Source organism: Nicotiana sylvestris, chromosome 9 (genome assembly GCF_000393655.2).
Source record: "Nicotiana sylvestris chromosome 9, ASM39365v2, whole genome shotgun sequence".
Lineage (NCBI taxonomy): Eukaryota > Viridiplantae > Streptophyta > Magnoliopsida > Solanales > Solanaceae > Nicotiana > Nicotiana sylvestris.
The window spans coordinates 29,093,912-29,110,427 of NC_091065.1; the positions used below are offsets into that span (position 1 = coordinate 29,093,912).

At 44.5% G+C, this 16,516-nt stretch overlaps 2 protein-coding genes across 2 annotated transcripts; one reads left to right on the top strand and one right to left on the bottom strand.

Moving 5' to 3' along the window:
- Positions 1–365: 365 nt before the first annotated feature.
- On the bottom strand, positions 366–776 carry LOC138877375 (uncharacterized). Its single transcript, XM_070156983.1, has one exon. It carries the CDS (start codon positions 774–776, stop codon positions 366–368), a length of 411 nt encoding a protein of 136 aa, XP_070013084.1.
- Positions 777–11,667: 10,891 nt separating this feature from the next.
- Positions 11,668–12,111, top strand: LOC138877376 (uncharacterized). The gene has a single exon (XM_070156984.1). It carries the CDS (start codon positions 11,668–11,670, stop codon positions 12,109–12,111), a length of 444 nt encoding a protein of 147 aa, XP_070013085.1.
- The last annotated feature ends 4,405 nt before the right edge of the window (positions 12,112–16,516 follow it).

Below are 16,516 nucleotides of genomic sequence, written 5' to 3' on the forward strand. Positions count from 1 at the left end.
GTATGGTAAAGCAGCTTGATACCCTGATAGTTGTTGCAATTTTGGATATCACCCTTGTTCTTGTTTACAGGAACCATCGTGATCCACCTCTACTTGTCGGTCATCTTCTTTATTCTAAAAATGACGTTAAATAACCTAGTGAGTCAATCCAAGCCTGCCTTGCCCGCACTCTTCCAAAACTCCATTGGGATTCCATCCGGCCCGGTCGTTTTGCCCCTACTCATCTTATGCATAGCCCCCTCCACTTCATTAACTCTAATCTGCCTACAATACCCAAAGTCACAAAAACTCCTATAGAGTTCCAAATCACCCAGTACAATGCTCCTTCCCCCCTCCTTGTTCAAAAGACTATAGAAGTAGGTTTGTCATCTCTGACAGATAAGCCCCTCATTCAACAAAACTTTATCTTCTTTGTCTTTGATGCATTTCACTTGGTCCAAGTCTCGCGCTTTCCTTTCTCGCGTCTTGGCTGACCTGAACAACCTCTTATCCCCACCTCGACCCTCGAGTTCGTCATACAAACGACTAAAAGCTATAGTTTTGGCCACCGTAACTGCTAGCTTTGCCTCTTTCTTAGCCAACTTATAATGCTCCCTATTCACCCTCATCTCCTCATCATCTACACTTTCCACTAACTTCAGATACGTTGCTTTCTTGGTTTCCACTTTTCCTTGGACCTCTCCATTCCACCACCAGTCTCTCTTATGACCGCCAGAGTAACCCTTTGTGACCCCTAATACCTCTCTCGTGGCTTCCTTGATGATCTGCGCAGTCATGGTCTACATAGCGCTTGCATCACCACTAGTCCTCCAAGCCCCTATAGTCACTAGCATGACCCCCAACTCCTGGTCTTTAGCTTCCGTCAAGGCTCCCCACTTGATCCTATGTTGGTTGTACTTTGCCCTCTTCCTCCTTTTCCTTGTAATCTAAAAGGTCCATGACTAGGAGCCTATGAAGGGCGAGAGGTTCTCACTTAGGATGACCTTGCAATTCGTGCAAATACCTCTATCGGACTTCTTGCAGAGTAGATAATCAATCTGAGTCTCGCTCACCGAACTCCGAAAGGTGACCAAGTGCTCCCTCTTCTTTAGGAAACTCAATTTTGCTATCACCAAATCAAATGCTCTAGCAAATTCCAGCAGAGACGTTCCTCCTCCGGTTTTATCTCCAAAACAAAAGCCACCATGCACATCATCATTGTTTACCGTGAAAATGGTAACAATTAAAATTTGTAAATGTGGCTCTAAAAATATATGATCTATTTTTATGCTAGTTGTTAGAGCAGTTGATGCTAGGAGTATGAAGTTTAACGATGAGATACAAGCTAAAACGGTGTAGTAATTAAACCGAGCGGCTTGCTGCCCGGGCTTCGGACTGATCGACGGAAAGCCTCGAGGTTGATATCCGGCTCGAGCTCGAGCTATCGAGGGTAGTCGGGAATGGGATAACAATTAAGATATAATTAAAGAAGGCTCCTTATGGCCAATACCAAGCGATAAATGAAGAAAAAGTATGAAAGTAATAAATGGAAAGAGTAGCCTCGAGCGAGTAACTTAGAGAGAAAAGAGAGAGAGATATTATTGATCTTGTTTAGAATGGTTGGAGCAACAGCAGCCCCTTACAAAGTGGTGTGGATTCCCTTTATGAAGGAGGGGAATCTGGTTATAGTACAACATACATTAATTATAAAAGCATGGAGATGGGACGACAAGACGTGAAGCCTCGACACAGGCTCTGGGTAGGCCGGCTCTGTCAGAATTAGCCACGTGCCTTAGGAGTTCCCCTTTTTGCTCTAGACTCGATCTTTGGCTTCTTTGAGTCAGGCCTCGACGAGCCCCGAGGGAGGGGACTCAGTCGCAACTCCATGTCCTCGGGGTCTCGAGATATTCTTTCGAAATGACTTGATAGCAAGAAGTTAGGCCCTCTGATTTTTCTGCATACAGATAGTCTCCGTGTTTCCCAGAATGAAGCAATAGGAAATGATTCGGACACCTAACTCCTTGAGCTTCTCGCGGTGATGTCATACCGATGATGCAACCTGTGGCGCGAGTTTTTGAGATAACCGGGACATCCCATGGACTTGTGTTTTTGACATCATTCAATGCACTTCGATTCCCATTTTCCAAGGTGAAAGTACCGCCATCGATTCAGTTCTATTCGGTTCTTCAAGAACGCAGTAATTGTGTCCGCCGGTCAGTCTTCCAAAGGCCTTAGTGACCGCGTCATTATCTCCAATAAATGGGGGTGCTCTAGCATTGTTTTTCTATCCAAGTACCTTCATCTACTCAATCGCCCATTTCTCTTTACCATCTTCCTCTATTGTTGATCACCATATTCGGAGTCTACGGCCTCAAGGTCATTTGGCATCATTTCGATAGGCCGTGTTGTGGACCTTTGCCTGAGCTCGACTATGTTGTTCCGTCGTTGTTGCGGTTGTTGTTGCATCTGCTGCCGCTGTCCCTATTGGCCTGAGACGACAATAGACGGGGAATCGATTCTCCCTTTTGTAGACAGTCATTCGGACTATGCATCGCTGCTCACTCTCCTACCCAGGCCTGGTGTGGCACTTCATCCCTTGGGTTTCTCCTTTCCCAAGGGATAAAATGGCACCACCGGTAGTTGAGGCTGGGGCCCACCGAATCTTCAACCTTTGGCTTCGGCGGGCTATGTCTCTTTTCTCTGCCTCCTCTGCATCCCCTCCTTTTCCTCTTCTTCATCTTTTCCCTCGGCGAGGACTTTCCGCGGGATTGAGCTTGGAACCTATAGGAGATGGCAGTAGAAGGAATTGCCTTCGAGGATGCGAGCTCGAGTGGGCGACGCTTGAGGATGCTAATACCGGAGATGGACCCTCGAAGATGAACTAGGTTCTTAGGTTTTCACTATAGGTGTATACCCTCTTTGTTTCTGCGTAAGGACCCCTTGCAGGCTATTGTAATTGTATGTAAGGACCCCTCAAGGGTCGTTGTATCCAATATTTATGAAATATGAAGATGTTTCCTTTACTTCTGCTTTTGATTTTTGTCGTGTTCTTGTATACTCTTGTGCGTTCGCGGAGATTTTGAACGTATGCCTCTGTTGACGATCGTCAATATTTTTTCCGGCCTTTGGTCGATAGAAATGGCTCCTTTCTAAGCTCATCATTATTCCCAGAATTAAGCCCAAAGTGGTTTGGTAAACTTGGATCATCGGGGCCCTCGAGCCCCATGGAGATAGAGCACCAAAGTGAAAGTCGACTTCGGGCGCTTGGAGCTTTTACTTTGAGCTTGACGTAGATAACCTTTTAAGGTGTTATAGGTAGGCTTCTGAGGAAGGGGCTATTCGTACTTAGGCGATTTTCTATGGTCGAACCCTCGTGATCGGGGCTCGAAGTGCTTATTTTTTCTTCTCAAGGGAAAACTTCGAGGTCGGGTACCACCTCGGAATTGGAGACAATGTCACTGACCCTTTGTGGCCTAACTTCTTCTTGATGGAGATCTCCGGGGTCGGGCACCACCTCGGCATCCGTTCTAAGGTCGTTGGCCTCCTAAGGCTTATCCTGGGTAGGCGAATTGTTGTTGTATCCCACATATACATGGGGCGACTCTTGCTTTTTTGGAAGATCCCATTGTTTTAGATAGCCATCATTCCGCCTTGGCATCGAGTCCTTCATTACATCAGGCGCAAAAAGTGTTGGCATACGTCCCTGCTTTAGTTTGCCAATTCTACCATAGTTATGACTGCTACTTCAGGGCTTGCCTGGCAGGGAAGGGATAGTTCCACTCCTAGTGCTCAGGATCCGGGGGAGTTTACTCTGAAGACTATGTCTTCGATAAGAGAGGAACATCTGGAGATGGTGAGAAGAGATTGCAGATGGGGCGAGGGGGTAGCATTGCAGGCGCTTTCCCCGGATAAGAGTATTACGGACTCTGCTGATGGATTCCTGAACAGTATACTTATACCCTTTCGCACTAGGCCACCTTAATAGGGTCGTGCTTGATTTCTGCCTGAAGTATCGGGTTACTTTGGAGCAGATACATTTGTCATTTTGGCGAGTGGTGCTGATGATGAGATTCTTTGCGGAGAAGGCCGGGCTTGAATTCATGTTTAGTCACCTCGGCAGGCTGTACTGGCCCTTTCATCATCGAGGCCTGCTAACCTAGCGGTGTCGTTCGCCCACGCCCTTTGTTGTTGATGATGAGGAAGATGGGGATCGAGAGTGGGTCAGTCGATTCATTCGAGTCCGGACGACTGTCATTATCCTTGTGGAGCTTATGCCGTTTCCCGAGGGATAGAATTATGCGCGTAAGTGGAGCGTTTCGTGCTTTCTTAGATTCGCTTATAGCGAAAACTAGTTTAGTAATTGTGTTTCTTCCTTTCCTGTTGCAACTTCGTGGACGCCAGGCGAAGTTTCTGATTTGCCCAGCTGGGTTCGTAGGTTGGCGACCCATTCATCTTGCGACGAGCGTAGGTGGCGAGTTTTGTCCTGGGGAAGATGGGAAGCGAAATACCAAGGTATGCACGTACGCTGATTTTACCTTGGTATTCGTATATTTGAGATGACATTTTCCTCTTTCTTTTGTATTGGCTTTGCCATCGTAGGTATCCGGCGGTCCCTTGAGGCGAGGCTATGTTCCTCCGGAGATGAGGAGGATTCGTCGGCCTCCAAACCAAGGGACGATGGCGATAAATGGGATTTACACTCGCAGTGCAATGGAGCTTTTAGCAGGGCTAAACGGGTCTGTGTCTTCAAGGAGAGAACATCGCCCGAGCCTGTTGTTCCTAGAGTCTTTGGTTCCGGAGAGGTGGTTCCTCCGAGTGATTATGCCACGATAGAGGTTGGTTCTTCTAGGGCCGAAGGGGCTGGACCAACAGGAGTGTGCTCGGCCTTCGAAGAAGTCCGCCGGCTTCATTTTGCGGTGTGTTTCGTCATAGTCCTTCTGCATCTCGCATCTTCCCTTCCTTACCGAGTTTTTCTTCTGCAGTCCTTTGATAGGATCAGGTATGAGCTACTCCATTATGGGGCTAGGCTTCGAAAAACTCTGGATGAGGGTAAGTCCCTTAGGATCCTCAGCGAAGAGAAGGAGGTTAAGTCGATGCACTAGCGATATGAGGCGTACCAGAGCTCGAATTACGATAGCTTTTTGATGGAGCAGGTAACCTCTACCATTAAGGTTAATCTTTTTGCCTATCTTAGTTGCAAAAAAAGATGGAGGCTCTGGAGTACCTTAGGGGCGAAGCCGACTGAGTTAGGAATGCTTGTGGTGAACTAAGGGCTCATGTGCAGGCCCAAGATTCATAGGAGAAGGGTGCCTTGGTTAAAGTTCCTACCTGGCCCAACTCCACTTGGCTCATGACAATGCTTCAGCTCAAGTGGATGTGATCGCGAAGCTCGAGTCCGATCTCTCGAAGGTCAGGGATGAAATAGTCGATGCTCGGGCTGAAACAGCACTGAGTCGTACTAAGGCTGATCAGGAAATTTTGATTTATTTGAAGGACGCTATTGATGCCCAAGTCGAGTTGAAGCGGGTCCTCGATCATGAAAAGAGGTTTCGTGAAAAGATCATGAAAAGAAGTTTCATGAAAAGATCGCGAATAGGGGTACTTGAAGAGATTGGAGCCTGGGGTTTCGTTCTCCTGGAAGAGTTGGCTCAAGAGAGGGCGGACGAGCGTGATGCTCGGTCACTTCTTGTCGACGCCACGGAGAGTGAAAATGGGGCTGGTAGGTCGTAGCCTTCTGGAGCGGAGCGTAGATTTTGCCATTTTATATTTGATATTCGCAGAGCATGTTTGTAGATGGAGAATGCACATTTTGCGTATGTAAATAAAAGAAAACTTGAAGCTTTATCTCTTTTGTATCTCTTTCTGCACTGCTTTTGACTATGCGAGCTGATTTCGGAGTTTGGCGGGAACCCTTAGATTCATAATACGGCTCCAGAGCTCATTAGGCAGGCCTGGAGGCTCTTTTATGCTCGGTTAAGTGCAATTTTTAATGCAAGTAGGCGTTAGAGCTCTTGTGCTTTGCCCAGCTATTTTGGGTTTAGTCTCCGAGTCAGGTTTTGACTCGAGCTTACCTGACCTTCAATCTCATGTGCCTGCATGGGCGGACGACAATGGCTCTTACGCCTTGCTCTTGGGCATTTGTATTTCAACTACTTTGGGTTCAGTCTCTGAGTCGGGTTGCGACTTAAGCTTAACTGACCCTCAAAATTTTTTCTGCATGCATGGGCGGATGACCATGGCTCTTAAGCCTTGGGTCGAGCGACCTTTTAAGTATGTGGCCCTGAGTCTCGTGGAGCTGGCGACAATGGCTCTTATGTTGTGCCCTTAGGCACGTTTAGTTAACTATTGTGGATCCGGTCTCCGAATCGAGTTATGACTCGAGCTCATTTTAATCCTCAAGTTTTCAATTTTAAGCTGGTGACAGTGGCTCTTATGCTTTGGGTCGAATCGACCTTTTAGTGTGTGGCCTTGAGGCTTATTTGGCTGGCGACAATGGCTCTTCCGTTGTGCCCTTAGGCACGTATAGGCTTTGTTTTCATCTCGTTAAGGACTTTTAAAATGATTTTTCCTGACCCTTCATCGGTTCGGGAAGAACCTCGATTTCAAGTCGTTAGCGGCGATGTTCAAGCACCTCGGAAGGTTTAGCTCGTAGGCTGAGTAGCTCGAAGCCTTGTGATTTCGAGCTGACATGGTCGAAGCTCGTTTGCCTGTTGAGGGTAGCCTATTTTAACCGGTACTTTTCGAAGTAGATTCGAAGTAATGGTCTGTGATTTTGTTAGCGACGGTCGGGCGTCCTCGAGTCGCATTAATTTGGCTGGTGCAGCTGTTTTGACCGTAGTCATATGTGTTTGGTCGGAGCCATTTTTAATCCCGAGTGATAGTTTAGGCGTCTACATCGAGGGTATTCCCTTTAGGGAGTCTTAGAAATGCGACACATGGCCTAAACTTCGGGATTTAGTTTTATGCCTGTAGTAAGGTCTTACAAAATTTTCATGTCTGTTGAGGTCTTACATTTTTTCATGCCTATTGAGGTCTTACAGTTTGCTCATGCCTATTAAGGTCTTATAATTTGTCATGCCGTTGAGGTCTTACAGTCTTTGTTGCTATGTAAAATAGGTCTGGCTAGACCAAGTCTGCCCGCTCGGGGTCTTACAGCCTTGGTTTTTCCAGTAAATGGCGATTGACGACAGTCTCCGAGTCATTGAGTTTGCTTAGGCTCGAAGGTTGTTACTCGTGAGCTCGGAATTGCCTCGTTGGGGCCTTATGAGCACAGAGTTCCGACCCTGAGGTCGTGCGGGTGCCAAATTGTTGACTCTAATCTCCAAGTATTTCAGGACGTACTCGATGAGGGGAATTCTTGCCGTGAGCGTGCCGAATTTTTCTATTTTGGAGTACGAGATACTGAAAGATATTCTTTGATTGCTTGGTGTAAATACATGTTGTTTCGTTGCTATGAGCTCGCCCCACGCCAGCACGGCTCCTTTGACCGTTTGGCCCGGTACATGATTTCCTATTGGAACTTAGTATGTCATTCCCCGGACCTTCCGAGAGGACGGCACCTTTAAGGGGTGTGCCCTCCATCGTTCGGGGTTAATTGCAAAAGAAGTCCCGCGAGCTTGTCGGATCCTCCTTAGGGGGCACGTCTCTCTGCTAAGAACTTTGCTGGTGAGACCCTCTTCGGGGCGGAAGTCCAGCCGAGAGGAAAGAGTGTGACGGGTGTCGTTAAGGCCTTGGGATCTTCGGGTAGAGTTAACACTTCCGAACGCCCTGGTCGGGTGTCTGCATACAAGTTAGTGTAAAATAACGAAGGAGGGAGGTAGTTTTACCTTACCATGGGATGCGCAGGCAATGTTTCGAGGTTCGATATTCCCTGTTGTTTTGGAGCGAAGACTCTAGTACAGCCCTCCGATGTGTTTAATCGGGCTCAGACAAAGACATGGTTCGCTTACCCTTTGAGTCTTTCGAGAGTGGAGATATTGGTATCGGCGATACGTTACATGATGCAAACTTTCCCCTTGCCGCGTGTTGCTTTCTTCCGACGGTTTTAATTCCATCCCTGGCGTGGAATTTCATCCCTTTGGCGAAGGGGGGACGGCACTGCCTTCACGTGGTGCGTCCACGGTCGTCTGAATAAGGCGTCCATGCCTTGCGCCTCCTTTGATAATACGGAACTTGGCGTTCCGGTCCGGGCCAGTCATGCTGAACTAAGAGAATGGTATTTCTCCTTGTCGTTGTGATCATCGTTTGGAATCTGCCAAAGATTTGAGAGGCAGGCGTGATTTGACCCGGCGATCCGAGCTGCCCTATCATCATTGGCTCGACAGCGTTGATCGAGCCACTTGAATTCATAAGCACATATTTTATTTGAAATGGATCGAATGAAGAAGAAGGTTACCAGTGTGTCAGTGTGAGGCCAAGACGAGGCCTCGGTATCCTCTTTGCTGAATGTGAGGGCGTCCTCGGGAATATATCCCCGGATATGCTTTTCTCTAGTGACGAGTTTTTTACTCTCCTTTTTATGAGTTCTTGGAGAGTGTCGTCGCTCCTCCATTATCGTGGTAATACGTCGCGGCCCATTTGCTTCGTTCTTCTTAGCCGCCTTCCCTACTCGGGACTGAACTTGAATCCTATTGCTCGACCATTCTCGGCAATGATTTTTGTTTAGTGGTTTGGCTTTTTTCCTTCGAAGCTGGTGGCCATCTTTGGCCCCGCGGCCGTACTTATTATATAGTTCCCACAATAGGCTGTGATTCCTCTAAGAGGGATTCGACTGAATTAGTCTGGGCCATTTGACGTCCCTGGTTTCGCTGATGGTGAACACAATGTTTGGTATAGCGATGTTGAAATTATATTCTGATGGGCGAGGCGCCCTCGCTGGCCTTGCATCCCCGTAGAATCTGGCTCTGCTGATGATTCCTCGAGGATATTCTCCTCGATCAGTTCTCCGATCATAGCGAGGCAGGTTGCGTCTCGGGGCATTCCTCCTATCTGCGGCATACGGTCGGTGTATCTCCTTGTTTGACATCGGTTTCTTTGCTAGGAGCCTGTTTGGGTATACTGAGCCTGAGGGGGCTCCCAGCTGGTTATCTGCGACCCCGATTTGCGACTAGTGCTAGATGTGGGCGTCTGACCAAGTCTTGGCTGGATACCCGGTCAAGTTTTGTTTCAGCTGCCTTGAAATCATCGGGCTTTGTTCGTTTAGGCTTTGAGTGCAGGCATGTACCGCCCAGTCATCCAAGACCGGGGGTAATTTCGTTCGTTCCATCTAGGAATGAGATGCGAATTCTCGCAGCACTTCATTCTCTCTTTGCTCGATCTTGGATGCGTTGGGCTTTCTCGACGTTGCTTCGATGGCACCGGCGTGTGCCTTTATAGAGGAATATACTAGTGCGGTAAGTGAGTTTATGGGGTTGGGAGTTAGGCTACGGTGCCGCATCACAGCCCCTTTCGAGAGAGCTTCTCCGAACCTCTTCAATAAGATGGACTCGATCTCCTCGTCTTTTATGTCGTTGCCTTTTACCGCGCACGTATAGGCAGTGACGTGTTCATTGGGATCCGAGGTCCCGTTGTATTTTGGGAGTTCTAGCATTCTGAACTTCTTTGGAATAGGTTTCGGAGCCGCTTCCTCTGGGAATGGCCATTGCACAAACTTCCTCGAATCTATACCCTTCAGGACCGGGGGCGTGCCCGGTATTTTGTCGATGGAAAGAGTAGCCTCGAGCGAGTAAGTTAGAGAGAGAGAGAGAGATTATTGTCTTGTGTAGAATGGTTGGAGCAACAGCAGCCCCTTACAAAGTGGTGTGGATTCCCTTTATATAGGAGGGGAATCCGGTTATAGTACAACATACATTAATTATAAAAGCATGGAGATGGGACGGCTAGATGTGACGCCTCGACACAGGCTCTGGGTAGGACGGCTCTATCAGACTTAGTTGCGTGCCTTGGGAGTTCCCCTTTTTGCTCTAGCCTCGATCTTCGTTTTCTTTGAGTCGGTCCTCGACGAGCCCCGAGGGAGGGGACTCGATCGCAACTCCACATCCTCGGTGTCTCGAGATATTCTTCCGAAGTGACTTGATAGCAAGAAATTAGGCCCTCTGATTTCGCCGCATACAATCATATCCCCCAGATGTATCTCCAATGTAGCCATTGAAATCTCCTCCTATGAAAAGCTTCTTAGTATGCGGGATACTATGCACCATCTCATCCAAAGTTATAGGTAACTTTTATTTACAATAATTTTTGAAATCCAGACATGTGGGCCCCAAGGTGAATTTTAGGAATCTTCCAATTTTGGGTTGGGTAATTACACCAATAGTTAAATTATAAACTTTTGAGTATGCATTGATTAATTTATACAATATTTTTCTAGTTTTGAATTATGTGGCACCAATTTGAGGCTTTAGTGTGAATTGTGGACCAGGAAGAGGACTTGGAAATGAGGTAAATCTCTTTCCTAACCTTATAAGAGGGAATTTTCCCTGTATGTGCTACAAATAATTGTTTGCTAATAATTGTGGGTGCTACGTGCACGCGATATGATGAGAGTCGGCATGTAGCTAAAAATCATGCTATGTCCGGGTAGTTTTAGGACTCTGCCATGTATTACTTGTATTTTTTGTACCCAACTTGTTAGCTTAATTACGTAAACTATATTGAAATTTGTTAAACGATTTGTAAAGACTGAGCTTCATTACTTTGAGTCTTGGTGGGTTACTTGACTGTTGGTGCAATTATACCTTCCATGAGTATTATTCTTATGTAGTAGTCGTTAATTGGAGTTCGTAGAGTACTCTCTCTTCTTGTGGATCGGGTTGAATGCCTCAGCAGTATAATTGATGCAGCCATGGTTCGCGCCGATCGACCCCCTGAAAATGTACACACTATTCTGGATCGGGCATACGACCTCAGCATAAATCGTGCATGATGCTCGGAGTCCGATTATACTTGATATTTCTTCCATGACTAGATATTTTAATTGATATTTAGTTAAGAACCACTTACTTAGTGTTCATTATTTCGTTATTACCGATGTATTCCATGCCTATCTACAATTTTTGCACTTTATTTATTGAACCTTAGTAAGTGTCGATGTCGACCCCTCGTCACTACTTCTTCGAGGTTAGACTAGATACTTACTGGGTACATGTTGTGAGCTGCTTTCTATGCCCGTTCTGCAGGGCCTGGAGTTTCTTCTTGTTGTATTTATTTTTCTATCTATCTTACTTCAAACAGTAATATAGGAGGTTTCGTATATTTTATTAGTTTGCTCATGCACTTGTGACACGGGTTTTGAGAGTTTCTAGTAGATATATTATGATTTTGATTATTAAATTATCTACTTCACTCTTTCGTTTATTTCATGCTTTACATTACTACAATCATCTATTAATTGTTCTCTTATTAAATAAAATCAATGACTTTAAAAATATTAAAATGAAGAATTACATGGATAGTTCACCGTTGGCTTGCCAAGTTCATGCTCTCAAGATCTAGAGGCATTATCTTTATGGGGTGTCCTGTGAGGTTTACACCGATTATCACGGCTTGCAGCATTTTTTCAAGTAGAGGGATCTCAATTTGGGGTAGCACGGGTGGCTTGAGTTACTAAAGGACTATGATATTACCATTCTTTATCATCCGGGCAAGGCGAATGTGGTTGCGGATGCCTTGAGCAGAAAGGCCGAGAGTATGGGTAGTTTGGCATTTATTTCAGCAGAGAAGAGTCTATTGGCTTTGGAAATTCAGCCCTTGGCTAACCGACTTGTGAGGTTAGATATTTCAGAGCCCGGTCGAGTTCTTGCATGTGTTGTGGCTCAGTCTTTATTATTTGAGTGGATTAAGGCTCATCAGTACGGTGATCTGTACTTGCTGGTTTTTAGGGTGACGGTACTACATGGTGGTGCCAAGGAAGTTACTATCGGCGAGGATGGTGTTCTACGACTCCAGGGTCACCTATGTGTTCTTAATGTTGATGGATTGAGGGAGAAGATTCTAGATGAGGCATATAGTTCTCGGTATTCTATTCATCCAGGTGCTACAAAGATGTATCGTGACCTGAGGCAGCATTATTGGTGGCAGCAAATGAAGAAGGACATAGTTGAGTATGTAGCGAGATGCCCAAATTGCCAGTAGGTTAAGTATGAGCACCAAAGGCCAGGTGCCCTACTTCAGCAGATGGTTATACCGGAGTGGAAATGGAAACGCATCACTACGGATTTCGCAGTTGGGTTGCCGCGGACGTTAAGGAAGATTGATGACGTTTGGGTCATGGTTTACAGGCTGACCAAGTCGGCACACTTTATTCTAGTGATGACTACATACTCTTTAGAGAGGTTGGCCCAGATTTACATTCAAGAGATTGTCCGGTTGCATGGTGTGCCTGTTTCCATCATTTCAGATAGAGGCCCTTAGTTCACTTTGCATATCTGGAGATCAGTGTAGAGCGAGTTGGGCACCCTGATAAAGCTCAGCACAGCCTTTCATCTACAAACCAACGGGCAGTCGGAGCGGACAGTTCAGATCCTAGAGGATATGCTCAGAGCATGTGTGATGGAATTCGAAGGGTAGTGGGATCGATTCTTGCCTTTGGACGAGTTTGCTCATAACAACAATTATCAGTCCATCATTGAGATGGCTCCATTTGAGGCTTTATATGGTCGGCGATGTCGTTCGCCCATCAGATGGTTTGAGCCCGGCGAGGCTAGTTTATATGGCACTGATTTAGCGAAGGATGCCTTGGAGAAGGTAAAGTTGATTCAAGAGTTGCATAGATCATAGGCGTGTGATATATCATTTATGGTGGGCGAGAAGGTTCTCTTGAAAGTCTTACCGATGAAGGGAATCATGAGGTTCGGGAAAAAGGGAAAGCTGAGCCCAAGGTTTATTGGCCCATTTGAAGTCTTGAGGCGAGCCGGGGAGGTTGTTTATGAACTTACCTTGCCTCCTAGTCTATCGAAAGTTCATCAGGTATTCTATGTGTCTATGCTCCAAAGGTACCATGTCGGTAGGTCGCATTTTTAGATTACAACACGGTTCAGCTAGATGAGTGTTTGGGTTATGAGGAGGAGCCAGTTGCCATTGTTGACAGGCAGGTTCGTCAGTTGAGGTCCAAGAATATTTCTACGGTAGAGGTCCAGTAGAGGGGTGAACTAGTCGAGGAAGCGACTTGGGAGGCCGAGAAGGACACGAGGAGCAGATATCCTTACTTATTCAGCACTCCAAGTGTCACACCCCAAACCTGGGGAGGCATGGTCGACAGCCGATTCCATACTCAGCTCGAGCCTCGAGCACCACTCTATAACTGTGAATTGTGGAGGGGTATCCCTCAACTTAGGCTGACGAGGCCTACCTAAAAACTGAAAATACCAATTGAGGCCGATGAGGCAATATTCTGAATCATTTTCAAATAATGTATCTCTCATTTTAGGGTAACATTCCCCAAGATCTCATATACAAAACAGTGTAGGCCGACGAGGCCGCTATGAATTTCTACCAGCAATACCAAACTGAACATGTATATAGGGCTGGAAAGGACACAATATTAATATACAAAATACACAGGACTCGTCTACAAGTCTTTAGAGATAACTGAACTGTATCATGGTCGGGACAGGGCCTCGATCTACCCATCAAACCTGTATGTATAAAATGGACTCCAAGGTCTAGACCGGGTAACTTCGAGGAAGTGGAGCTTATTGACCAAACTGATGTATGACTCTATTTACTGGGAAGGTCTATTCAGCTGTCTATCAAGACTTGTAGGCATGAAATGTAACGTCGCTAGGCAAAAGGGACGCCAGTACAAATAAAGTATCGAGTATGTAAGGCATGAAAAGCAGTATATAAAAGACATGAAAAAAAACATGGAGTAAAGGACTCAACCTATAAGTTTGAATAGCATGTGAATCATGATACATTTATAATGTCATGCATATTCATATAAATGTCATATCATGCATAGGTATATGCGTACATAACATCATCAAGCCTCCGAGGTCATCCCATCATATCATCTCAGCCTCTATGGGCGAAATCTTCAACATATACTAGTTGATCAAGTGGTGGTGGATATATAATGCCATAACATTTTCACATACCCCATATACATATAATATACGCATATATAATGTCATCTGGTTATGGGTCAATGTACATGTATAAATGAATGCAATGCATAAGAAGTAAGTCAATAAGATGTCTCGGGACGTCATAAGATCAATATGCCTTCAGTTAATATCATGAAATAAACTTTGTCAACTTATGTATTTTCTGAGACCCATGAACTGACGATATAATAATAGGACACATGGGGAATCAAGAACATAGGCACCCCTAGTACTTCTAAGAATAGAGTCATTTGTGAAAGTTTCGCGTTTGCTCGTTTCATTTGTACCATATGGATCATGCCAAATGGAAAGATGGAATAACCTTAACATACCTTAACTTCGTTGATTCCTTAATACCTTCCAAGCAATTCTTCAAACAACTCAACTCAATCTACTATGGCATAAGGAGATTCGTAATCAGTGTTAAGTAAAGGCTAAGTCCGCAACTTAAACTAGTAGCTCGTTTATGTAAATTTGGGTAGAATCTCCCCTATAACAAGGGCCTTCTCCAATACCATGTACAAACAACAACAACCAGAGCAATACAATAAAAACAACATTAGCAATAGGGCACAAAATATTTCATTAACAAGTCGTCAACATATCCTGACGAGCGTCAAACTCGAAAATGATCCCTTTACCACCCTTCAACCCCATTATCATTCATTCTTGAACTTAGTAATATATCTAGTATAATAACCAATACCTTCTAAAGGATTTTCAACCTTCTACTCAATTTCAAAGTTACCCGAAATAGCCCAACAAAAGATAATATCATTGTGGACTACTTCTAAGTGTTTTATAGCCATTTCTTTTTACCAATTTCCTTAACAAGATTGACATGTAAACCAACATAATAATACAAACAATATCATAGCCAACTTATTTTCCATAATTTCCAGCCACTTAAAGTTCATAAGAGCAACTTTCAAATCAATCTATCAAGAACAACAACATCTCAAGTTAATTCAAGTATTATCTTGTAATTTATCATCCACACAACTTAACCAACATACAAGCATGCTTAAGCACAGTTAGTAGAATGTTATACTCACCTTAGCCGGTAGCATCAACTTGAAATTTCAGCCAAACACAACCCACAATTATCCTCAATGACAACACACCCTCAAAGAGGTATTGTTCTTCACTAGAACTAACTTTTGATGTTGAAATATGGTGTAATCCCTTTGGAATCACTTCAAACCCTTATGGTATCTGTTTAGGAGGGTTAGAAGGAGTGTAGGGACGAGATTGGGTCTAAAAATGAGAAATAAAGGTCGTCCAACTCGTTTTTAAAGTGAAGTAGGTCGACTACCGCCTAAGTAGGTCATATAGGGAACTGCTTGCGCAGTCTCGTAAAAATGCAAATATCTCAATACTCCGATGTCGTATTGATGAATGGTTTAATGTGTTAGAAACTTAACTTGTAGATCTTCAATTTAATATATGGATCATCCCGTAATTCCAACAATATTAGGAGAAAATCTCTACTATATTTGACCAAATTTTCAGAACATTATGAATGTAACTTATGATAACCTTTGCCAACTTTTGTTCGACAACTGGCTTGACTTCAAAACGTAACACACGACTATCATGCGACTAAAGTAACTCGTAACTTAATCTCCTTATTATGTTAAGAACCCTAGTCTCACCCCAAAGTGCATGTTATAACATTCCAAACTTATCGACTTTCGACAAAACTTATTATTCATTTAGCTTCTAAGCTTCCCAATCCTCTTGGTACTTGTTATACATGATAAAATGATTAACATGCTTTACGTACTCTCAAAAATGATCTCATTTCTAACCTTACATCAATTATCTACGACGTACTCTTATGCACGAAAATATGGGGTGTAACCCCAAGTATAATTCTAGACTAGTTAAAGGACGAACATTCATTTAAGAGGTGGAGATTGTAACAATCCAACCGGTCGTTTTGCTTTCTAGATATTTGTTTCCCTAATTTAAGACTCCCCATATGTGCTTTTACTGTTTTACGACTTGTGAGAATGGTTGGTATAGGTTTGGAAGGGTTTGGGTTGAAATCGGAACACTTAGTTCTTTATTAGTGGCCTAGAATGGCCAAGTTTGACTTGAGTCAAAATTTTGAGTAAGACCTTAGAATCGGGATTTGATAATTCCAATAGGTTCGTAGATAATTTAGACTTGGGCGTATGTTTGGATCGGGATTCGGGGTATCCGGGAGCGTTTCAGCACTTAATGTTGAAAGTTGGTTCACTGGAAGCTTTCTAGTTCTTTAAATTTGGTTTGGAGTAGAATTTGGTGTTATCAAGGTCTGTTTGGGATTCTGATCTTGGGAATAGGTCTGTATAGTAATTTATGAATTGTACGCAAAATTTGGTGTCATTCCAAGTAGTCTAAGTATGATTCGGCACGTTTAGAGCTAGTTGAGAAGTTTGTAGTTC

Coding starts and splice junctions, on each gene's coding strand:
- LOC138877375 (XM_070156983.1), bottom strand. CDS start 776: ATGACTGCGCAGATCATCAAGGAAGCCACGAGAGAGGTATTAGGGGTC.
- LOC138877376 (XM_070156984.1), top strand. CDS start 11,668: ATGGGTAGTTTGGCATTTATTTCAGCAGAGAAGAGTCTATTGGCTTTG.